Source organism: Pristiophorus japonicus, chromosome 21 (genome assembly GCF_044704955.1).
Source record: "Pristiophorus japonicus isolate sPriJap1 chromosome 21, sPriJap1.hap1, whole genome shotgun sequence".
NCBI classification, from domain to species: domain Eukaryota; kingdom Metazoa; phylum Chordata; class Chondrichthyes; family Pristiophoridae; genus Pristiophorus; species Pristiophorus japonicus.
This window is the reverse complement of record NC_091997.1, coordinates 4,459,874-4,485,188: the sequence shown is the minus strand read 5'-3', so window position 1 is coordinate 4,485,188 and position 25,315 is coordinate 4,459,874. Positions and strand designations below refer to the sequence as shown.

General features: G+C 42.2%; 1 protein-coding gene across 1 annotated transcript in view; it reads right to left on the bottom strand.

The window, feature by feature from the left end:
- Window positions 1-1,006: 1,006 nt before the first annotated feature.
- The window catches only part of LOC139233778 (ORM1-like protein 3), a 76,088-nt gene continuing 51,779 nt past the window's right edge, over window positions 1,007-25,315 (bottom strand). Inside the window, exons 3-4 of the mRNA XM_070864292.1 lie at window positions 5,484-5,635; window positions 1,007-4,716 (exon numbers count right to left, since the gene is read on the bottom strand). Of these exons, the coding sequence (XP_070720393.1) occupies window positions 4,581-4,716; window positions 5,484-5,635 (288 nt within the window). The 3' untranslated portion in view covers window positions 1,007-4,580. The remainder of the gene's footprint in view (window positions 4,717-5,483; window positions 5,636-25,315) is intronic.

Below are 25,315 nucleotides of genomic sequence, written 5' to 3'. Positions count from 1 at the left end.
CGAGTGTGCAATTTAACAGGTACACGATCAGATTTTGCACCTTTGAAGCACATTATGGAATTTAATTTTTTTAAAATTATTACAATGCTACCGTCTTAGTAGTAAAACTGCAACTGCTAAATGGAACAAGACTTAGTGAATACTATAGCTTGGGGCGAACTGTGGCAATTACTCCATTCAACATTCTAATTGCAGAAATAGGGCATGCAATATGCTGTGGGGGAGGGAGGGTTGGGGGAATGGAGGGAGGGTTGGGGGATGGGGGTAGGGTAGGATTTCTCACTTATGTTTCAGTCTGATATTGGATATGTATACTGCAAAGGAAAATCAGGCAGAATGTGTAAGTGGGGGCCAATCCGACATCGTCCGTTTAACAACACCCGAAGTTGAAAGTTCAGGCGAATGTCTTAAGTATCCTGGCCAATAGTTATGCCTCAATTAATATCACTAAAACAGATTATTTGGTTCTTTATCGCATTACTGTTTATGGGATCTTGCTGTGTGCAAATTGGCTGCCATGTTTCCTACATTACAAGTGTTTGCACTTCAAAAAAGTACTTAATTGGCTGTAAAACACTTTAGGACATCCCAAGGTCCAGTGCAGTTCTGAGGGAGTGCTGCACTGTCGGAGGTGCCGTCTTTCGGATGAGACGTTAAACTGAGACCTCGTCTGACTTCTCGGGTGGACGTAAAAGATCCCATGGCACTATTTCGAAGAAGAGCAGGGCAGTTATCCCCGGTGTCCTGGCCAATATTTATCCCTCAATCAACATAACAAAAAACAGATTATCTGGTCATTATCACATTGCTGTTCGTGGGAGCTTGCTGTGCGCAAGGTGGCTGCTGCATTTCCCACATTACAACAGTGACCATACTCCAAAAGTACTTCATTGGCTGTAAAGTGCTTCGAGATGTCCGATGGTCATGAAACGCGCTATATAAATGCAAGGCTTTCTTTTATACAAACACTTGTAACAGGTCAACAAAGGACGAGATGGCACACGTGTTACATGAATACTGACCTTTATTAAATATCAGAATACTGTACAAAGGAGTAATAAAAATATTATTCACACTTTCTTATAAAGATCTAGATGAAAAACACCTTTGTGTACAGAAGGGCAGTTGGCTTACAGGACCCTTTTGCCACTAGATGTTAAAGTAACTCTTATTTACAACACAAGTAACAATATGTTCAAGCACAAACACACTAGTCCCCAACGCAAATAATTCTTCAATGGTTAATATCACAACTGATAAGACTGGTATAAAAGGTCCACTCTGGCACATATTTTATTCAGATTCCACCAAAATAGTTTTGGTATTCGTACCTCTTACAGCCACTATAAAAATAGTGCAGGAGTTTGACCCTGGGTTATCCTGAACTTGCATCGCCCATCAATCCCCACGTTTGCTGCTTTCGGGCTAGCATTGATACTGCATCAGCACCAACCCATCTCCCTTTACCATTTATTAAGATACATACTGAAAGTGGAAGTTCCAAGTTAAAGCAAAAAAATATACTGTACTTCACAAAGTTTTGTTACTTTTTGACAATCCAGAACCCATCAAAATACTATAAAAACAGCCTTCCATGATGTCTTTATTTACCAGCATTCAAAATCTATAAATTCAAGGCTTTAATCATGTTGTACAAGGCATCAGATTAGTATAGTAAAGCAATATTTTAAAATGTTTAACAATTCCTGATTACAGCAGGTTAACCTTTTCACTGGCACACCCTTACGCAGAATAACTTGTTGCAAACCCTTAAAGCTTCCAAGTCTTGTAGCATTTTGTGAATAAAATTCAATAAACAGACTTTGGTAATTGATAGTCAAAAAAGCAGAGGATTGTACACGCAATCTGTGCTTCTGTAAAGATCAAAACAGCGACAGGGTTAACTGCTGAAAGTGTTAACTTGTTTGATAAGTAATGTGTTTCAATTTTAATTAAAATTTCATTTTAGGAAAGTTATCCAATTTTGCACCGGACTTTTAATGAAAGTCTGTAGTCCAATTATTTTCCTCTTATTTTCCTTTTTGCTGCAGCAGACTGGTGTCAGCTTGTAAACATTTTTTAAAAAGTGCAACTTTAACATTTCTTCTACAAGTACTAGTGCAAGAAAGAGGTTTATGATTAAATGCCAAGATTTAAAAAAAATTGTAAACTTTCAATTATTGCCAATAATGGAGCATTCTTCTCATTCGAGTATACTGGTAGACAATTCCATGCTGGCTCCTGACCACAAACACCTCAGGATGCTCTTCCCAGTGTAAGCATAATTTTTTAAAGACAAAGATATGGCAGATTTCTTCTAAAGATCAGGATTCTTCAATATTTTGAAGGTCTGATTGAAAAGTAGTAACATATTGGCATGTGTACCTCAGCAGGGAATTGAGGACGGGAATGGAAATGAACAGACTTGCTCTCTACTTTCCTCCTCCCCATGCTGACTTTTTCCACTCCCTTACCTTCCTAAAAGCATGAACTCTTTGCTGGTATACTGTTCCATACACACCAATAGCTTGTCCAGGTGCCCACTATTCATATATTGACGATTCACTATTTCCATCAATTGCTGTTTTGTTCCTTGTTATTCATGTGTGAGCCTTCAGAGTGACTTATTCAGTTGTGAGGGGAAACTATAGCAGAGTCCAATATCACACAAGCAATCTCCTGAAGAAGTTGCTGCATAGTGTTTAGGAACAGGCTGATTTCCCCCTCTGTAAACTAGAGGCAAGACCAATCATGGGCCTCTACCACTGTCCCAGCTGAAGTCAGCTAATACAACAGGAATTAAACGGGACACCTTCCTGGCCTCCTCCACCTCCATCCTGATCTGTGCTGCTCAGCTATTCATTATGTAAACCCATGAACTAATTGGTTGAGTGGATAACAACTGTTTTGTCTCGGACACCACTGGGAAAAGCAATACTTCACATCGCCGAGAGCATTCTGCATCAGCATCAGGCACAGCACAAATTAGATGTTCATCGAGGTCAAAGCAATATGTCTGCATCATTGCGATACCATTTCGCAGATCAACTAACTTCATGGCCTCTATAGACTTTGCCAAATTGAGCCAATCAGGTTGCTTTACAATCTTAGGAACTTGAGGTTTCCAAATTAATTTAATTTAGGAGTTTTACAGTCAGCAGTTAAGATAGCACTTTCCTCTCATCAGCACGAGCTAGTTTCAAAACGCAGTTCTTAAAAGCAAAAGTTCAGCAATCTAACCCTCTGTACCACCCAAGGCCTCACCACCCAGGCACATCTTTAATCCCTTGCTCTGGTACATGTTCTTCATATGTTATTGCTTAAAATCATGATTCACAGTGCTATCATTTTTTGTAGCCCTAGCAGACTACAAGGAGGGCCAACTGTACTAGCCTGTACTTCAAGTGTGCAGCAGGAATATCATAGAATATAAAAAAAGGTCAGGTACATCACTACCATTCAGTAAAAATCAATGAGACTCGTACCACATTGCTTCTTCGCTCAGTCAAATCACAACATACTCTGACAGAACAGCAGACCAGGTATAGACAACCAGAATTACTTTAAAAAAAAAGTTAGGCAACATGGCAAACTTACAGGAAAATTGCATGATTGCTGATGTTTTGCAGTATTCCAACAATTAACATCCTGATTTGTTTTTGAATGTTAAAAAAATCACATTCTGAGATTCCCTACAAACAAGTCCTGGGTAGACAAATCTAAGTATCCAGTCTCAATCACGGTCCTCATTTAACACATGGGCTCTATATTATTTAACACTTCATATACTTAAAAAAAAATCAAAAACACCTTTTTAAATCAAACATTGATAAGCTGTGCCTCAAAACACATCCTCACTAGTGTTATACATTCTCCCAAACACACAAAACACTGAACATACGAGAACAAGAAAAAGAAAACAAAATAAATAAAATGATCTGCAAAAGAAAGCAGTTAAAAATGCACAGTAAGACCAGCACTGTTTCTTCAAAGAGGCTACTAAGCCATATAGACCATGGTTCCAAGTACCTCAACATAGTAAAGGACCCCTAATCCTGCCATATTGGAGCATGCACACAAATGTTCTGATATTACAGCCTTCAGCAATTGCTTCCATTGAGACACTGAAAACAAATGTTCTGCAAATATCTTTCAAACTGCGTACCTTCATAAATCTACTTTCATTACAGTATTTACACGTTATACTTTTACATCTGCTTGGTCACAATGGACAATAAAATTTGCGCACTGCATCATCGACTAAATGTTTACAATACCAAAGTCTCCATAACTTAATATGGCAGTCAAGGTATCAAAAATAGTGTCTGAGAAAATAGGAACTACAGGCAGTAAACGAAAAAGCAGGCTTTCTATTCAGAGCACTGCAAATATTTAATGTGATATCTGAGCAACCAGCATGGGCTGCTTCATTCACAAATATACTAATCATAATAAAAAGTCCATGATAGGAGATTGAAGGGTGCAGGGTACAAGTCCTAATATCTGAACAACATGATGTGTCCTTGTTGCCGACAGTTGATCCAATAGCTTTTTCTTCCATACTTGCTGCCATTTCATGCTTAGTACTTGTTGATGCCAAAGATTCGGACTCCATGAAGTTGAGGCAGCTTTGGGATGAGGACGCTCATCAGTGAAACTGTATTTATAACAAAATGTAACTTGTCGTATTTTGTGTAAAAACTGGTAAGAAAATACCTGTTTTTGAAAAAACAAAAACAAAAAAACGCATCAAAACCTTCCCGAAGCCTCTGCAGCATTTTCATACACAGCCAAAAACTAACATTTAATGTACAGCTTTTATGATGAAGTTCTTTTAACATCGGAAAGATTCCAAATTTTGATAACTCATACGGTTTATATTTTTGACAAATTCCTTGCTTACATTTTGGAATTTTATACAAGCATTTAAACATGACACCAGTAGCAGGGCCAATAATGAAAGACATTTCTTGAGCTCCTTAACTCGGCTTATTTCTCTTGAAGGCAGTGATTTACGTTGGGGTGTGCTGCTATGAGCAGAACTCCAATGGCTCACCATGCCCAATAGTGGACAGCGAGTGCCACATTATTTGATCTTGGAGGCCATCACAACCAAAGGGCGACTGCAAATGTACCAGGGACTTCTGGAGATCATAGGTAGCTACCAACAAGGAGAACCCTGGACAATCTCCATCCCCAACCCTCTAGCTTTATAACAGTGTCTGAGGCAAAATGTAGGAACCCCAATGAGGCTCTGCCTGAGCCAGAAGTTGGCAGCTTCCTGAAGTGCACAGCTCAGGGTCATAGAAGGTGGACATTGTACATCAAACCATGGGGTAGTGGAAAAGGGGAAAACTCTCATTGCTTTTCCAGGGACGATGCATTATAAAGTTTATATTAAAAGGAAGATACATTTGAATGTGCCAAAAAGGACACTGCTCCTTGGGCTGACTCAGTCCTCAGTAGTTACTTCTCAGACTCACAAGATAATAGGTGTGATTGTGAGGAATTTGCGTGAGGCTGTAAACTGAACTCCATAATCCATCTGTTCCCAGTGTGTCAGCAGCCGTGCCTTTCCTTGGTCTGGAGTTTCAAATGGCGTTCCCTTTACAGTGTGCAGGAATATGTACATTCCCTGGAAGCAGAAGGGAAAAGATTTACACACACATTCAATACTGTAACCAATAGTGGAACATTCCTTGAATCCAGTTTACAGTAAATACTAGAATGTAGGCAAACTAACTCGAGAGAGCCAACACTGACAGTATTATACAAGATGTTAGTGTTTCAATTCAAACAGCATCCAGTACAAACTGTAATATGTTTCCAAAGCTTGCTGACCTCTGCACCTTTTCACATTTTAATAAATCAGCAAGTGTTATAGTTCGCTATTCTATCTATAACTTTAGCTGACTTGGAAGGCATGAGGCTTCTTGGATTAGAGAAATTAATTCCATAAACATTTTGCCACAAAACTATAAAATATTTCAAAATCATATCTTCATTAAAACTCAACATTAACACTGGTTCCATCGGCTCGGATCAGCATATTTTGCAATGCAACTAACCAGCTATTACATCAGCACTCCACTGTGTTTGAATATTTAAGATGTAACTTTTTCTCCTCTCCCGAAGTCAGTGGTTTATGCTGGGGTTCAGTTCTAGTGCTGGTGGCCATTGGTCATGTCCAAGACAAAAGAGCATCAGCAGGCCATTTGACCATGGAGGCCATCAGTAGAAGGATAAAGACAAACCTAGCCCTGTGCTCACTCAGAATCCATACACATGTGCTTCCAGCTTTATTCTTTCGTGGAGTGGGGAGGGTCACAGGATAGAACATAAGAACTAGGAGCAGGAGTAGGCCATTCGGCCACTCGAGCCTGCTCTGCCATTCAATAAGATCATGGCTGATCTTCTATCGCAACTCCACTTTCCTGCACTCTCTCCATATCCTTTGATTCCCTTAATATTCAAAAATCTATCGATTTCTGTCTTGAATATACTCAACTGAGCATCCACAGCCCTCTGGGGTAGAGAATTCCAAAGATTTACCATCCTCCGAGTGAAGAAATTTCTCATCTCAGTCCTTATTTTAAGACTGTGACCCCTGGTTCTAGACTCCCCAGCCAGGGGAAACATCCTCCCTGCATCTACTCTGACAAGCCCTGTAAGAATTTTGTATGTTTCAATGAAATCACCTTTCATTCTTCTAAACTCTGGAGAATATAGGCCAAGTCTACTCAATCTCTCCTCATAGGACAATCCCCCCCATCCCAGGAATCAGTCTGGTGAACCTTCGTTGCACTCCTTCTATGGCAAGTATATCCTTCCTTAGGTAAGGAGACCAAAACTGTACACAATACTTCAGGTGTGGTCTCACCAGGGCCCTATATAATTGCACTAAGACATCTTTACTCTTATACTCAAATTCTCATAATAAAGGCCAATATGTCATTTGCTTTCTTAATCACTTGCTGTCCCTGCATGTTAACTTTCAGTGATTTGTGAACAAGGGCACCCAGGTCCCTCTGAACACCAACATTTCCCAATCTCTCACCATTTAAAAAAATACTCTGTTTTTCTATTTTTCCTACCAAAGTGGATAATTTCACATTTCTCCACATTATATTCCATTTGCCATGTTCTTGCCCACTCACTTAGCCTGTCTATATCCCCTTGAAGTCTCTTTGCATTCTCCTCACAACTTACATTCCCACCTAGCTTTGTATCATCAGCAAAATTGGATTTATTACATTTGGTCCTCTCATCCAAATCATTGATATAGATAGTGAATAGCTGGGGCCCCAGCACTGATCCTTGCGATACCCCACTAGTTCCAGTCTGCCAACCGGAAAATGACCCACTTATTCCTACTCTCTGTCCGTTAACCAATCCTTAATCCATGCTAGTATATTACTCCCAATCCGACGAGCCCTAATTTTCTTTAATAACCTCTTGTGTGGCACCTTATTGAATGCCTTCTGAAAATCTAAATACACATCATCCACTGATTTCCCCTTATCTATTCTGCTAGTTACAGCCTGAAAAACCTCTAACAGGTTCATCAAACATGATTTCTCTTTCATAATTCCATGTTGACTCTGCCAATCTTATTATTTTCTAAGTGCCATGTTACCACGTCCTTAATAATAGATTCTAGCATTTTCCCTACGACTGATGTCAGACTAACTGGCCTGTAGTTCTATTTCTGATAGCAAACAGGAACCATGGCCATTTTTTCTCCTCTTGACTTAGGACACGGATATTAACAGTGGGACTCTCACTGCCATCCCAATTAAGGGCAGCTTTAACAGAACAAAGTTCAAGGCTGAGACCTTCCTAATATGACTTAGATCCATCCGTGTGGCCTTTACCCATTGGGGGGTGGGAGTACAGGCTAGGAAGCGTCTGGTGTAGACCCTTCCTTCCTCCCTCTCCCCCCCCCCACTAGACTCTAGCCTTTTGTGCATCCCCCTCCCTTCACCCAGCTGTGCTTTCAGCCAACTAGGCACCACGCTCCGGAATTCCCTCACTAAATCTTTCCGCCTCCCTCTTCTCCTTTAAGACACACCTTAAAGCAGCTCTTTGATAAAGCTTTTGGTTACACCTTATAATCTCTCCTTCTTTGGCTCAACATTCATTTCTGCGTTGCACTCTGAAGTGAATTGGGAACTGTTCTTCTACATTAATGGAGGCAATATAAATGTAAGTAGCTGTAAAAAATTAAATAGCCGGCTTACGATCCATGCTTCTCATCATTCTGAAGATCTGCAACACATCTGTTAAACTCTCTTGTACAATCACAAAAGTTCACTTCTGAGTTTGAGTTGCAGCCTTAAGTCACAGAATCATTCTTGTTACTTTCCCCCCAAATTCTTCCAATATATACATGTCCTTTTAAAATGGTCAGAATTACAGATTCATTTGAACCCAAGACCTTTGAGTCTGTATGACTTAATACTACACTAGGCAGTGCTTTCTCACCAGACCACTGAGTGGGCTTAAAATCTATTTGTACTTATCAAAATGATATCAAGTAATCCCAATAATTGATTATCCTTTTCGACACCTGCTCCACATTTACGATATACTTTGTGAATATTCCGTAAACACATTGAAATTCTACCTTTGTCAATGAGCACTTCATTGTGCAAACATGTTCACCATTCTAAAGTGAAATCCATATATTTACCCACATTAAATGCCACTTGCCATCGCTTAGCACACCCACTTGTCCATCTAGATCATTTTAAAGGACATTAATCTCCATTACACCCCGTCACCTAGCCTCATTTACTATCCCTACATTACAAAATGACTACACTCTAAACGTACTTCATGGACTGTAAAGTGCTTTGAGACGTCCTGTGGTCTTGAAAGGCGCTATATAAATCCAAGTCTTTCTTTCTTACTGTACTTCATGTATTTGCCTCTATACTCCCAGCAACAGATACTTGCAGATCTCCACAGATCACTGTGACCTTCCCTCCCCCAAGACAGAGTCCTTTTCCATTTCTCAACACCTGCTTCTGTGTATTGGTCTGCCAGTTTGCAATCCATTCACCCCACAGGTCTCAATCTTTAGAAGCCTCACTGATCAAACGTCACCAAATACATTCTAAAAATCCATTTGATATCCCTTCTCCATTCGTTACCTCCTCTAATAATTGCTAGATTTGTAACCTATCTATTGGAAAGGAGTCTTACATAAAACATTTGTCAATATCAATTATGTCCATAGCAACAAAAAAAAAATCACACCTTTGTTTGGTTTAAACAAATGTAATTTTCACAAATAGCTAGGAAAAGCTACAAGCATATTTATTACTTCTTCTGTCTACTGTATATCGCTACAATTAACACTAACATGTACAAAATTCAAGAATTCTGAAATGCAAAATTGCTCATAACATCTTGCCATGCAAATGTCTGCCTCCATAGTCCTCTCCTTGCTCAGTAGCCTCATAGAAACATAGAAAATAGGTGCAGGAGTAGGCCATTCGGCCCTTCTAGCCTGCACCGCCATTCAATGAGTTCATGGCTGAACATTCAACTTCAGTACCCCATTCCTGCTTTCTCGCCATACCCCTTGATCCCCCTAGTAGTAAGGACCTCATCTAACTCCTTTTTGAATATATTTAGTGAATTGGCCTCAACAACTTTCTGTGGTAGAGAATTCCACAGGTTCACCACTCTCTGGGTGAAGAAGTTCCTCCGCATCTCGGTCCTAAATGGCTTACCCCTTATCCTTAGACTGTGACCTCTGGTTCTGGACTTCCCCAACATTGGGAACATTCTTCCTGCATCTAACCTGTCTAACCCCATCAGAATTTTAAATGTTTCTATGAGGTCCCCTCTCATTCTTCTGAACTCCAGTGAATACAAGCCCAGTTGATCCAGTCAGCCTTGCTTGCCTCCTACTGAAGTTTCTGGAGCTCCCATTCTTTACTTCAGCCTTCACGGCCATGCCAACTCTGTGCTACTCAATGTTGCTCTTATGCTCTTCTCACATGTATGACTTTTTCTAACCACATTTCTGGCATCTCCACCCACCCCGTTTTGTTCCTCTGTACATACTTAATACTCACCGTCACCCTCCTGCGTGCACTTCTAGGAGACTGCTACTTCACAAAATCTCAGCACATCAACTCCGTTTACTCATCAAACCAGATAACTCAATAACTTTGCACCCCTGCATACAACCCATACCTCTGTAAACGATGCCAGGCAGAAATTTGCAAAGATATTTTACAATTAGTGCTCCTTTTGAGCAATCTCATTGATCAACAGTGATCACATGACATCTTTCAATGTTGCTTTCTATCAGAATCTTTGGGAACCATCTGATTGAAAAATCTTAAGCCATTGGTCCATGGTAACTGCTGCACATTGTCATGTAATTACCAGGGACCAAACAAGTCCATAAAGGACATGAAATTGCAATGTCAAAGTGACATCACAAAGCTGCTTGAACTGATTTTTTACAAAAAAAATCTTCAAAAATGTGTTCTGAACATCATAATTAGAATATAAATTGGAAGGGAGGGTGCAACATTTTCTACCCATTTATTATAAAATTATAACAAAGATATAAATATATATAGTACAGGTTGAACCTCCCTTATCCGGAACCCTCGGGACCTGACCTTTTCTGGATAAGGGATTTTGCCAGACAAGGGGTGGTCATGTTAAATTGGATGGCACAGGTACAGAGCTGGCTGCCTTGGAGTACGGCAGAGAGATCATGGAGGGGGGGGCGGTAGATTGCAGGGTCAGGCCACCGATTGCGGGAGTTGGCAGCGAGGAAGGACTTCAATTTGTTCATGTCGGAGTTCTGCGCATGCACCACCCGATGGCCGGGAAGTGTTCCGGACGAGGGGTGGTTCCGGATAAGTGAGGTTCAACCTGTATAGGTAGATGAGTAATGAAACAGCAGGAAGTATATAACATGTACAGTACAACATAATATGGTAAATATACTTTCTTCCACCAAAACATATTTTGTCTGTGAGCAAGCAACAAATCAACTAGTTGTTTTATTAAAAAACCAAACATGCTGTGTGTGCAGTATGTCTTGGTGCTTCGAGACTGCACATTAAGAGCTGCCAATCTGCCTTATTATATAAATTCCACTTGTGCCAACATTTCAAACAGACCTGGTCTATAGTTTATTCTTCACAATTAAGAGATTTGTTTTCAACTAGAAAATCAAGGTTTATTTCTTCAAAAAGAATCAAGTCTTAAATTGCTACATTAGGCTCCAGTTAAATTGTGTGTGTGGCGTCATCACAGTGAGGGATGTCTGTGTTGAGCATTGGAACATTTCCACCTGGCACCACGTCAGCATTAAGCACTCCCAGGTCCCGTATAAAAGACAAACGGAATAAAATAGACTCCACTTTTTAATCCTAAGACTGCCTTAATCTCAACTTCAAAGGAGTGTCCCTTATTGGACGTGTGGAATTTCCACCACGTGGCTTCTCTGAGCAAGACGGAGTACTGTGGATTTGCACCCATTAAAACTGGGGTTGAGATTGAACAGACTTGGGATAGTAGTGTTCAATGTAATGGTCCCATCAATCTGGACTGGACGCAAATAACTCACATTTATCCAACACCCAACGTGTTTTAGAGGTGAAAGTTACACGTAGTAGTAATAGAAGTAGGAGCGATAACTGAAACCATGATCCAAGAGATAGATTTTGAAGAGGCAGGGAGGGAGCAAAGTAGTGAGCGGAGGGAAGGAGGGAGCTCCAGAGAATGGGATAGTTCCGAGAGGTGTAGTAACCCAATGAACTACCCATACCATTAGGTTTAGTTAAAATAATTTAGCATATTATTTTACCCCTTTTAAAATGATGTCTTTGTATTTGGTCCCATATCCTAAAAAGGCAAAATAGTCTTGGTTTTACAAGTCCAGCCAATGAGCCCAGTAAAAACTAAAGCTGGCTACGTTCTAAAATATTTAACTCCATTTGATTATTCTTTTCTCACAAAAATACAGATTATGTAAAAAAAAATGATGTTTACATAACACTGCTTCTCAACATTATAACAGTGTACTGGATGTGGAACAGAATATAAAAACCTATGCCTAGGCTGCATTAAAGTCCTAACTAATTGATTTGCCAAAAGTACAGCCGTGTCCCATAGAAGATGACGATCCATATCACTAGATGCTGCACTGAGCATCCAAATAAGGCTAAATATTCACCCTAGCACTAGCCTATGCGCCAGGTACACGAGGGCCTCAGGCGAGAGAAGATGGCCAGTACCTGCTCAGCCAACCATGGAGAAAGGTTCAGCAACAGCCACTTCTGACGATTCCTTCAGACAGCCTGAATAAATCTCTGGAGGGCTTGATGTTTAGGAGACACAAGATAGCGTCACTAATGTGAGCAGGCACGGGGTGCTCCAACAGCTTCCAGCAATCAGTTTGCTTCTCGGTGTTATTTTTTTAAAAATTTGTTCATAGGATGTGGGCGTCACTGGCAAGGCCAGCATTTATGGCCCATCGCTAATTTCTCTTCAGAAGGTGGTGGTGATCCGCCTTCTTGAACTGTTGCCGTCCTTGTGGTGAAGGTACTCCCACAGTGCTGTTAGGGATGGAGTTCCAGGATTTTGACCCAGTGGCGATGAAGGAATGGCAATATATTTCCAAGTCAGGATGGTGTGTGACTTGGAGGGGAACTTGAAGGTGTTGCCATGAGCCTGCTGCCATTGTCCTTCTAGGTGGTCGAGGTTGCGGGTTTCGGAGGAGTGGTTGAAGAAGATATTGAGCTTCGAGTGTTGTTGGAGCTGCACTCATCCAGGCAGTGAAGAGTATTCCATCACACTCCTGACTTGTGCCTTGTAAATGGTGGAAAAGCTTTGGTGAGTCAGGAGGTGAGATACTCGTTACAGTATACCCAGCCTCTGACCTGCTCTTGTAGCCAGATTATTTATATGGTTGGTCCAGTTAAGTTTCTGGTCAATGATGACCCCCAGGATGCTGATCGTGGGGGATTTGGCGACGGTAATCTGATCGCCAAGGTGGATTTTCTGCACTGGTTGTCAGAGAAAAACGTAAGAATTGCAGTGAAGAGGTAGAAACATAGAAACATAGAAAATAGGTGCAGGAGCAGGCCATTCAGCCCTTCTAGCCTGCACCGCCATTCAATGTGTTCATGGCTGAACATGAAACTTCAGTACCCCATTCCTGCTTTCACGCCATACCCCTTGATCCCCCGAGTAGTAAGGACTTCATCTAACTCCCTTTTGAATATATTTAGTGAATTGGCCTCAACTACTTTCTGTGGTAGAGAATTCCACAGGTTCACCACTCTCTGGGTGAAGAAGTTTCTCCTTATCTCGGTCCTAAATGGCTTACCCCTTATCCTTAGACTATGACCCCTGGTTCTGGACTTCCCCAACATTGGGAACATTCTTCCTGCATCCAACCTGTCCAAACCCGTCAGAATTTTAAACGTTTCTATGAGGTCCCCTCTCACTCTTCTGAACTCCAGTGAATACAAGCCCAGTTGATCCAGTCTTTCTTGATAGGTCAGTCCCACCATCCCGGGAATCAGTCTGGTGAATCTTCGCTGCACTATCTCAATAGCAAGAATGTCCTTCCTCAAGTTAGGAGACCAAAACTGTACACAATACTCCAGGTGTGGCCTCACCAAGGCCCTATACAACTGTAGCAACACCTCCCTGCCCCTGTACTCAAATCCCCTCGCTATGAAGGCCAACATGCCATTTGCTTTCTTAACCGCCTGCTGTACCTGCATGCCAACCTTCAATGACTGATGTACCATGACACCCAGGTCTCGTTGCACCTTCCCTTTTCCTAATCTGTCACCATTCAGATAATAGTCTGTCTCTCTGTTTTTACCACCAAAGTGGATAACCTCACATTTATCCACATTATACTTCATCTGCCACGCATTTGCCCACTCACCTAACCTATCCAAGTCACTCTGCAGCCTCATAGCATCCTCCTCGCAGCTCACACTGCCACCCAACTTAGTGTCATCCGCAAATTTGGAGATACTACATTTAATCCCCTCGTCTAAATCATTAATGTACAATGTAAACAGCTGGGGCCCCAGCACAGAACCCTGCGGTACCCCACTAGTCACTGCCTGCCATTCCGAAAAGTACCCATTTACTCCTACTCTTTGCTTCCTGTCTGACAACCAGTTCTCAATCCACGTCAGCACACTACCCCCAATCCCATGTGCTTTAACTTTGCACATTAATCTCCTGTGTGGGACCTTGTCGAAAGCCTTCTGAAAAATAAAAAAGGGAAGGTGGCTCAACCGTGGCTATCTAGGGAAATCAGGGATAGTATTAAAGCCAAGGAAGTGGCATACAAATTGGCCAGAAATAGCAGCGAACCTGGGGACTGGGAGAAATTTAGAACTCAGCAAAGGAGGACAAAGGGTTTGATTAGGGCAGGGAAAATGGAGTACGAGAAGAAGCTTGCAGGGAACATTAAGGTGGATTGCAAAAGTTTCTATAGGTATGTAAAGAGAAAAAGGTTAGTAAAGACAAACGTAGGTCCCCTGCAGTCAGAATCAGGGGAAGTCATAACGGGGAACAAAGAAATGGCAGACCAATTGAACAAGTACTTTGGTTCGGTATTCACCAAGGAGGATACAAACAACCTTCCGGATATAAAAGGGGTCAGAGGGTCTAGTAAGGAGGGGGAACTGAAGGAAATCTTTATTAGTCGGGAAATTGTGTTGGGGAAATTGATGGGATTGAAGGCCGATAAATCCCCAGGGCCTGATGGACTGCATCCCAGAGTACTTAAGGAGGTGGCCTTGGAAATAGCGGATGCATTGACAGTCATTTTCCAACATTCCATTGACTCTGGATCAGTTCCTATGGAGTGGAGGGTAGCCAATGTAACCCCACTTTTTAAAAAAGGAGGGAGAGAGAAAACAGGGAATTATAGACCGGTCAGCCTGACCTCAGTAGTGGGTAAAATGATGGAATCAATTATTAAGGATGTCATAGCAGCGCATTTGGAAAATGGTGACATGATAGGTCCAAGTCAGCATGGATTTGTGAAAGGGAAATCATGCTTGACAAATCTTCTGTAATTTTTTGAGGATGTTTCCAGTAAAGTGGACAAAGGAGAACCAGTTGATGTGGTATATTTGGACTTTCAGAAGGCTTTCGACAAGGTCCCACACAAGAGATTAATGTGCAAAGTTAAAGCACATGGGATTGGGGGTAGTGTGCTGACGTGGATTGAGAACTGGTTGTCAGACAGGAAGCAAAGAGTAGGAGTAAATGGGTACTTTTCAGAATGGCAGGCAGTGACTAGTGGGGTGCCGCAAGGTTCTGTGCTGGGGCCCCAGCTGTTTACATTGTACATTAATGATTTAGACGAGGGGATTAAATGCAGTATCTCCAAATTTGCGGATGACACTAAGTTGGGTGGCAGTGTGAGCTGCGAGGAGGATGCTATTAGGCTGCAGAGTGACTTGGATAGGTAAGGTGAGTGGGCAAATGCATGGCAGATGAAGTATAATGTGGATAAATGTGAGGTTATCCACTTTGGTGGTAAAAACAGAGAGACAGACTATTATCTGAATGGTGACAGATTAGGAAAAGGGAAGGTGCAACAAGACCTGGGTGTCATGGTACATCAGTCATTGAAGGTTAGCATGCAGGTACAGCAGGCGGTTAAGAAAGCAAATGGCATGTTGGCCTTCATAGCGAGGGGATTTGAATACAGGGGCAGGGAGGTGTTGCTACAGTTGTACAGGGCATTGGTGAGGCCACACCTGGAGTATTGTGTACAGTTTTGGTCTCCTAACTTGAGGAAGGACATTCTTGCTATTGAGGGAGTGCAACGAAGATTCACCAGACTGATTCCCGGGATGGCGGGACTGATCTATCAAGAAAGACTGGATCAACTGGGCTTGTATTCACTGGAGTTCAGAAGAATGAGAGGGGACCTCATAGAAACATTTAAAATTCTGACGGGTTTAGACAGGTTAGATGCAGGAAGAATGTTCCCAATGTTGGGGAAGTCCAGAACCAGGGGTCACAGTCTGAGGATAAGGGGTAAGCCATTTAGGACCGAGATGAGGAGAAACTTCTTCACCCAGAGAGTGGTGAACCTGTGGAATTCTCTACCACAGAAAGTAGTTGAGGCCAATTCACTAAATATATTCAAAAGGGAGTTAGATAAAATCCTTACTACTCGGGGGATCAAGGGTTATGGCGAGAAAGCAGGAAGGGGGTACTGAAGTTTCATGTTCAGCCATGAACTCATTGAATGGCGGTGCAGGCTAGAAGGGCTGAATGGCCTGCTCCTGCACCTATTTTCTATGTTTCTATGTTTCCAAATATACCACATCAACTGGTACTCCTTTGTCCACTTTATTGGAAACATCCTCAAAAAATTCCAGAAGATTTGTCAAGCATGATCTCCCTTTCACAAATCCATGCTGACTTGGACCCATCATGTCACCATTTTCCAAATGCGCTGCTATGACATCCTTAATAATTGATTCCATCATTTTACCCACTACTGAGGTCAGGCTGACCGGTCTATAATTCCCTGCTTTCTTTCTCCCTCCTTTTTTTAAAAAGTGGGGTTACATTGGCTACCCTCCACTCGATAGGAACTGATCCAGAGTCAATGGAATGTTGGAAAATGACTGTCAATGCATCCGCTATTTCCAAGGCCACCTCCTTAAGTACTCTGGGATGCAGTCCATCAGGCCCTGGGGATTTATCGGCCTTCAATCCCATCAATTTCCCCAACACAATTTCCCGACTAATAAAGATTTCCCTCAGTTCCTCCTCCTTACTAGACCCTCTGACCACTTTTATATCCGGAAGGTTGTTTGTGTCCTCCTTAGTGAATACTGAACCAAATACTTGTTCAATTGGTCTGCCATTTCTTTGTTCCCCGTTATGACTTCCCCTGATTCTGACTGCAGGGGACCTACATTTGTCTTTACTAACCTTTTTCTCTTTACATACCTATAGAAACTTTTGCAATCCGCCTTAATGTTTCTTGCAAGCTTCTTCTCGTACTCCATTTTCCCTGCCCTAATCAAACCCTTTGTCCTCCTCTGCTGAGTTCTAAATTTCTCCCAGTCCCCAGGTTCGCTGCTATTTCTGGCCAATTTGTATGCCATTTCCTTGGCTTTAATACTATCCCTGATTTCCCTAGATAGCCACGGTTGAGCCACCTTCCCTTTTTTATTTTTACGCCAGACAGGAATGTACAATTGTTGTAATTCATCCATGCGGTCTCTAAATGTCTGCCATTGCCCATCCACAGTCAACCCCTTAAGTATCATTAGCCAATCTATCTTAGCCAATTCATGCCTCATACCTTCAAAGTTACCCCTCTTTAAGTTCTGGACCAAGGTCTCTGAATTAACTGTTTCATTCTCCATCCTAATGTAGAATTCCACCATATTATGGTTACTCTTCCCCAAGGGGCCTCGCACAATGAGATTGCTAATTAATCCTCTCTCATTACACAACACCCAGTCTAAGATGTCCTCCCCCCTAGTTGGTTCCTCGACATATTGGTCTAGAAAACCATCCTTTATGCACTCCAGGAAATCCTCCTCCACCGTATTGCTTCCAGTTTGGCTAGCCCAATCTATGTGCATATTAAAGTCACCCATTATAACTGCTGCACCTTTATTGCATGCACTCCTAATTTCCTGTTTGATGCCCTCCCCAACATTACTACTACTGTTTGGAGGTCTGTACACAACTCCCACTAACGATTTTTGCCCTTTAGTGTTCTGCAGCTCTACCCATATAGATTCCACATCATCCAAGCTAATGTCTTTCCTAACTATTGTATTAATCTCCTCTTTAACCAGCAATGCTACCCCACCTCCTTTTCCTTTTATTCTATCCTTCCTGAATGTTGAATACCCCTGGATGTTGAGTTCCCAGCCCTGATCATCCTGGAGCCACGTCTCCGTAATCCCAATCACATCATATTTGTTAACATCTATTTGCACAGTTAATTCATCCACCTTATTGCGGATACTCCTTGCATTAAGACACAAAGCCTTCAGGCTTGCTTTTTTAACACCCTTTGAGGGTAAGAGAAAGATTGCCAGCAGGAGCAAGCTGGATTAGTGGGTGCTACCAAATCAATGCAGAACATTAGTTAGCTAGCTTCTATAGTGAATCAGACTACGAAGGCTGGCCTCCCACATAACAGTTGATCTTGGTCAGTGAGACCAAAGAATCTCTCTCAAGTCACATTTCAGTGACACATTGTCTACTCGTGTATATTTTGCGCACCGACAAAGGCTACAAATTGTGACAAACACAAGAAACTTAACAAACATGATTGCCAGAAGAGCAGAATTTTTCAATTACAGAACTGAGAGAAATTCTCTCAATGACAATTGGAGAAAAGAATTGCACAACAGTCCAAGACATAACCGTTGTTCAGCACAGAATGAGAGGCATAGGGGTCGAACATCTCAACATCTTGACATCAAAACACCCAAAAAGGTGCAGTATCCTTGCGTTCACACATGCACAATACAAGGAGGATGTGAATGAAGAGGAACAAATATATACAGGCAATGCTTAAAAGCTAATGAATAGGCAATTTTTTTAAAACTTGCATTTAGATACCATCTTTAGCAACCTCAGGATAAAATGAATCTTGGACGTATAACAAAACACTGGGCTATGAATACACAGGCCAATGAAGCTCTAAAGTGCTATTGTAGATTACTGCCAGTAGAGTGCTTAAATTTAAATCCAGATTCCGGAAATTGAGACTAGATAATGGATTAACTGAACAACTGATCAGAAGGGAACAGATCATACACAGCAAATATTCACATTGAGTTATTTTATTGCAAGTTCCAGAGAATGTCACAGTGGCAATGAGAGCTCTACCAGTTAGTCACCTCAATTCAAGTGGGAGCTCAAATAATGAGGTTGGAGTGTTTCAGCATTATTAACTCTTCCATTTAGTCTTTGTTTGAGTTGAGCTGGGTAGGGGAAGGGGATTGGGAAAGAGTATGGTAAACTGTAAATGTGACCATTATTGAGCTAGATGACAAAGAGGTGATAACTTGGTAGATATACAAATGATTAAGCCTAGCTTGCTTTAAAGTGCACAGGGCACTTAATTCAACTATTTCAGATAGAAGAAGAACATAGAAACAGAAGGAGGAGGACAATCAGCCACTCGAGCCTATTCTGCAGTTCAGTTAGATCAAGGATATGTATCTCAACTCCATTTACCCGCCTTCGATCCATATCTTTAAATACCCTCAGCTAATAAAAAATCAATCTCAGTTTTGGAGCAAAAAGTGTTTCAGATTTCCACTCCCCTTTGTGTGAGCAAGTGCTTCCTGACATTGACCCGAACAGCAGAGCTCTAATTTTAAGGTTATGCCCTCATGTTCTGGACTCCCAGAAAATAGTTTCTCTCTATCTACCCAATCAAATCCTTTAATCATCTTATTACCCCTTAATCTTCTACACTCGGGGGAATTCAAGCTTAGTCTACACAACATGTCCTCCGAATTTAACCCTTTTAGCCCCGGTATCGTTCAGGTGAATCTGCGCTACAGCCCCTCCAAGGTCAATAACCTTCCTGAAGTACGGTGCCCAGAACTGAACGCAGTACTCAAGATTCAGTCTAACTAGAGCTATATACAAGTGTAGCATAACTACCACCCCATTGTATTCCAACTGCCTTGAGATAAAGGTTAACATTCCATGTCCCTGACGACTACATGTGCGGGAAGTGTATCCACCTCCGGCTCCTGACGGTCCGCGTTCCGGAGTTGGAGCTGAGGGTGGATTCACTCTGGAGCATCCACGATGCTGAGAATGACGTGAGTAGCACGTGAAGCGAGTTGGTCTTACCGCAGGAGAAGGGTCCACAGCCAGCGAGGGAATGGAAGACCAGCAGGAAGAGTAGTGCAAGGAAGGTAGTGCAGGGGTCCCCTGTGATCATCCCACTGCAAAACAGATACACTGCTTTGAGTACTGTTGAGGGGGATGACTCATCAGGAGAGGGCAGCAGCAGCCAAGTTCATGGCACCGTGGCTGGCTCTGTTGCACAGGAGAGCAAGAAAAAGAGTGGGAGAGCAATAGTGATAGGGGATTCGATGGTGAGGGGAATAGATAGGCGTTTCTGCGGCCGCGACCGAGACTCCAGGATGGTATGTTGCCTCCCTGGTGCAAGGGTCAAGGATGTCTCGGAGCGGGTGCAGGACATTCTAAAAAGGGAGGGAGAACAGCCAGTTGTCGTGGTGCACATTGGTACCAACGACATAGGTAAAAAAAGAGATGAGGTCCTACGAAATGAATTTAAGGAGCTAGGAGCTAAATTAAAAAGTAGGACCTCAAAAGTAGTAATCTCGGGATTGCTACCAGTGCCACGTGCTAGTCAGAGTAGGAATCGCAGGATAGCTCAGATGAATACGTGGCTTGAGCAATGGTGCAGCAGGGAGGGATTCAAATTCCTGGGGCATTGGAACCAGTTCTGGGGGAGGTGGGACCAGTACAATCCGGACGGTCTGCACCTGGGCAGAATCGGAACCAATGTCCTCGGGGGAGTGTTGGTGGGACCAGTACAATCCGGACGGTCTGCACCTGGGCAGAATCGGAACCAATGTCCTCGGGGGAGTGTTTGCTAGTGCTGTTGGGGAGGAGTTAAACTAATATGGCAGGGGGATGGGAACCAATGCAGGGAGATAGAGGGAAACAAAAAGGAGGCAAAAGCAAAAGACAGAAAGGAGATGAGGAAAAGTGGAGGGCAGAGAAACCCAAGGCAAAGAACAAAAAGGACCATTGTACAGCAAAATTCTAAAAGGACAGAGGGTGTTAAAAAAACAAGCCTAAAGGCTTTGTGTCTTAATGCAAGGAGTATCTGCAATAAGGTGGATGAATTAACTGTGCAAATAGATGTTAACAAATATGATGTGATTGGGATTACGGAGACATGGCTCCAGGATGATCAGGGCTGGGAACTCAACATCCAGGGGTATTCAACATTCAGGAAGGATAGAATAAAAGGAAAAGGAGGTGGGGTAGCATTGCTGGTTAAAGAGGAGATTAATGCAATAGTTAGGAAAGACATTAGCTTGGATGATGTGGAATCTATATGGGTAGAGCTACAGAACACCAAAGGGCAAAAAACGTTAGTGGGAGTTGTGTACAGACCTCCAAACAGTAGTAGTGATGTTCAGGAGGGCATCAAACAGGAAATTAGGAGTGCATGCAATAAAGGTGCAGCAGTTATAATGGGTGACTTTAATATGCACATAGATTGGGCTAACCAAACTGGAAGCAATACGGTGGAGGAGGATTTCCTGGAGTGCATAAGGGATGGTTTTTTAGACCAATATGTCGAGGAACCAACTAGGGGGGAGGCCATCTTAGACTGGGTGTTATGTAATGAGAGGGGATTAATGAGCAATCTCGTTGTGCGAGGCCCCTTGGGGAAGAGTGACCATAATATGGTGGAATTCTGCATTAGGATGGAGAATGAAACAGATAATTCAGAGACCATGGTCCAGAACTTCAAGGCGGCTAATTTTGAAGGTATGAGGCGTGAATTGGCTGGGATGGATTGGCGAATGATACTTAAGAGGTTGACTGTGGATGGGCAATGGCAGACATTTAGAGACCGCATGGATGAACTACAACAATTGTACATTCCTGTCTGGCATAAAAATAAAAAAGGGAAGGTGGCTCAACCGTGGCTATCAAGGGAAATCAGGGATAGTATTAGAGCCAAGGAAGTGGCATACAAATTGGCCAGAAATAGCAGTGAACCTGGGGACTGGGAGAAATTTAGAACTCAGCAGAGGAGGACAAAGGGTTTGATTAGGGCAGGGAAAATGGAGTATGAGAAGAAGCTTGCAGGGAACATTAAGACGGATTGCAAAACTTTCTATAGATATGTAAAGAGAAAAAGGTTAGTAAAGACAAACGTAGGTCCCCTGCAGTCAGAATCAGGGGAAGTCATAACGGGGAACAAAGAAATGGCGGACCAATTGAACAAGTACTTTGGTTCGGTATTCACGAAGGAGGACACAAACAACCTTCCAGTTATAAAAGGGGTCGGGGGTCTAGTAAGGAGGAGAAACTGAGGGAAATCCTTATTAGCCGGGAAATTGTGTTGGGGAAATTGATGGGATTGAAGGCCGATAAATCCCCAGGGCCTGATGGACTGCATCCCAGAGTACTTAAGGAGGTGGCCTTGGAAATAGTGGATGCATTGACAGTCATTTTCCAACATTCCATTGACTCTGGATCAGTTCCTATAGAGTGGAGGCTAGCCAATGTAACCCCACTTTTTAAAAAAGGAGGGAGAGAGAAAACAGGGAATTACTGACATCGGTAGTGGGTAAAATGATGGAATCAATTATTAAGGATGTCATAGCAGTGCATTTGGAAAGAGGTGACGTGATAGGTCCAAGTCAGCATGGTTTTGTGAAAGGGAAATCATGATTGACAAATCTTCTGGAATTTTTTGAGGATGTTTCCAGTAGAGTGGACAAGGGAGAACCAGTTGATGTGGTATATTTGGACTTTCAGAAGGCGTTTGACAAGGTCCCACACAAGAGATTGATGTGCAAAGTTAGAGCACATGGGATTGGGGGTAGTGTGCTGACATGGATTGAGAACTGGTTGTCAGACAGGAAGCAAAGAGTAGGAGTAAATGGGTACTTTTCAGAATGGCAGGCAGTGACTAGTGGGGTACCGCAAGGTTCTGTGCTGGGGCCCCAGCTGTTTACACTGTACATTAATGATTTAGACGAGGGGATTAAATGTAGTATCTCCAAATTTGCGGATGACACTAAGTTGGGTGGCAGTGTGAGCTGCGAGGAGGATGCTGTGAGGCTGCAGAGCGACTTGGATAGGTTAGGTGAGTGGGCAAATGCATGGCAGATGAAGTATAATGTGGATAAATGTGAGGTTATCCACTTTGGTGGTAAAAACAGAGAGACAGACTATTATCTGAAAGGTGACAGATTAGGAAAAGGGGAGGTGCAAAGAGACCTGGGTGTCGTGGTACATCAGTCATTGAAGGTTGGCATGCAGGTGCAGCAGGCGGTTAAGAAAGCAAATGGCATGTTGGCCTTCATAGCAAGAGGATTTGAGTACAGGGGCAGGGAGGTGTTGCTACAGTTGTACAGGGCATTGGTGAGACCACACCTGGAGTATTGTGTACAGTTTTGGTCTCCTAACCTGAGGAAGGACATTCTTGCTATTGAGAGAGTGCAGCGAAGGTTCACCAGACTGATTCCCGGGATGGCGGGACTGACCTATCAAGAAAGACTGGATCAACTGGGCTTGTATTCAGTGGAGTTCAGAAGAATGAGAGGGGACCTCATAGAAACATTTAAAATTCTGACGGGTTTCGACAGGTTAGATGCAGGAAGAATGTTCCCAATGTTGGGGAAGTCCAGAACCAGAGGTCACAGTCTAAGAATAAGGGGTAAGCCATTTAGGACCGAGATGCGGAGGAACTTCTTCACCCAGAGAGTGGTGAACCTGTGGAATTCTCTACCACAGAAAGTTGTTGAGGCCAATTCACTAAATATATTCAAAAAGGAGTTAGATGAGGCCCTTACTACTAGGGGGATCAAGGGGTATGGCGAGAAAGCAGGAATGGGGTACTGAAGTTGAATGTTCAGCCATGAACTCATTGAATGGCGGTGCAGGCTAGAAGGGCCGAATGGCCTACTCCTGCACCTATTTTCTATGTTTCTATTAGCCTTTAAGAAAAATGTGTTGTACCTGTCCACTAGTTTTTAGTTATTTCTGTACATAGACCTCCTAAATCTCTTTGCTCCTCCACAGTTCCTCACTCACGTAATCTATCAATGTCCATTTGCAACTTTCTGCTCCCATCTACACTACTTACTGTGCCACTTAATTTAGTGTCAGCAAACTTGGATAAACGGCTCTCTATTTCTTCATCTAAACAGAGCTCAGTAACTTCTCTCAGTCAGGTTCCCCAACATAAGAGAAAAATTATTAAGAGTTTGATTATTTAACATGGTTTGATTTCCTAAGCGGTACTTATGGGCATTGTTTAAATGTCATCTGTGGAACTGCATGTAAGCAGCAATAGAAGTGGTGGTGTGTAATGAGCTTCACTTACATGTCAACTCCAACAAGCTCGTCATGCAAGTGCTGGACAATGTTAAACTATTAATTCTCCCTTTTCCAAGATGCCACCTCAGGAATAAAGAATATCAAAACAGCAAAGGTAATCGGAGATACATAGATTACAAAGGCTGTGCAAAGCTAGACAAAGAAGATGTGACAACATTCAGCGGATGGTTTATATTGGTCAAGGGAGCTTAAAACAAATTAGGTGACTCGTTCTCATGCTACATGGGCTGTATATGTTCAACTCCATTATAAATGTACAGTTAAGCCATGAGGCAAAGGCTTACACTGTTTAATGGATTACTATCACCATACTCAATCTTCAGTTTCCACAGTACTCCCTGCAACAGAAATTTATTCCCATCAAAACATTCTTAAGGGTAGCAGTGTCTCACGTACAGCAAGTGCCCACTCTCGGGCATGGAGAAGTATGGAAACACCAAGTATAGGCCAGGTATTTGTCCATTGGAAGGGAAGTGGGGGAGGGGGGGGGGGGAATAAAGGATCCAGTCACCCAAGCAACTCTTGAACACGGTTAGAATGGGACACATTAATGTAAGCCCAGAAATAGGTCTCCCATTAGTCCCAAGGCAGAAAATCTCAGCAAGATCAACAGAGAGAGCAAAAAAACTTCAGTCATCCAAGTTTCTTTTTGAGAAAATAAATTTATCGACTCAGCATTCACTGATTTGGAAGCTGCTTACTAAAACAGGCACCAACTTGCATCCTAGCATTTCATGATTCTGTATTTTTATATACTAAATGGGCTCCTTCTTGAGTCTTGAAATTTAAAAAAATATGTAATAATTTATAAAGAAAAGCCAAGAGTTTCCATTTTAAGTGATAAAACCTCACTATACATTTAATTTGAACCCACCAATTAATTAATGTTGATTCTGGAAAGAAAATAAACACTAAACATAATATTTTGCCCTGGAACTCTCAGCAAGTCCAGGCTGATTTGAAAGCATTCTACCTCCATGATTACACCAAGAAATCTATGACAAAGCAGTTCGCTGTAATCAAAGCGCCGACTTTTTAAAAACTTTATTTTATCGCAACTGACTTAAAGGAGGAAAAGAATTAAGACACTGGAAAAAAAAAATACCAAATTCGGTGAAACCGAAGTTCAAGTAAAATAAACACTAAAATCAGGAATAAAATACCA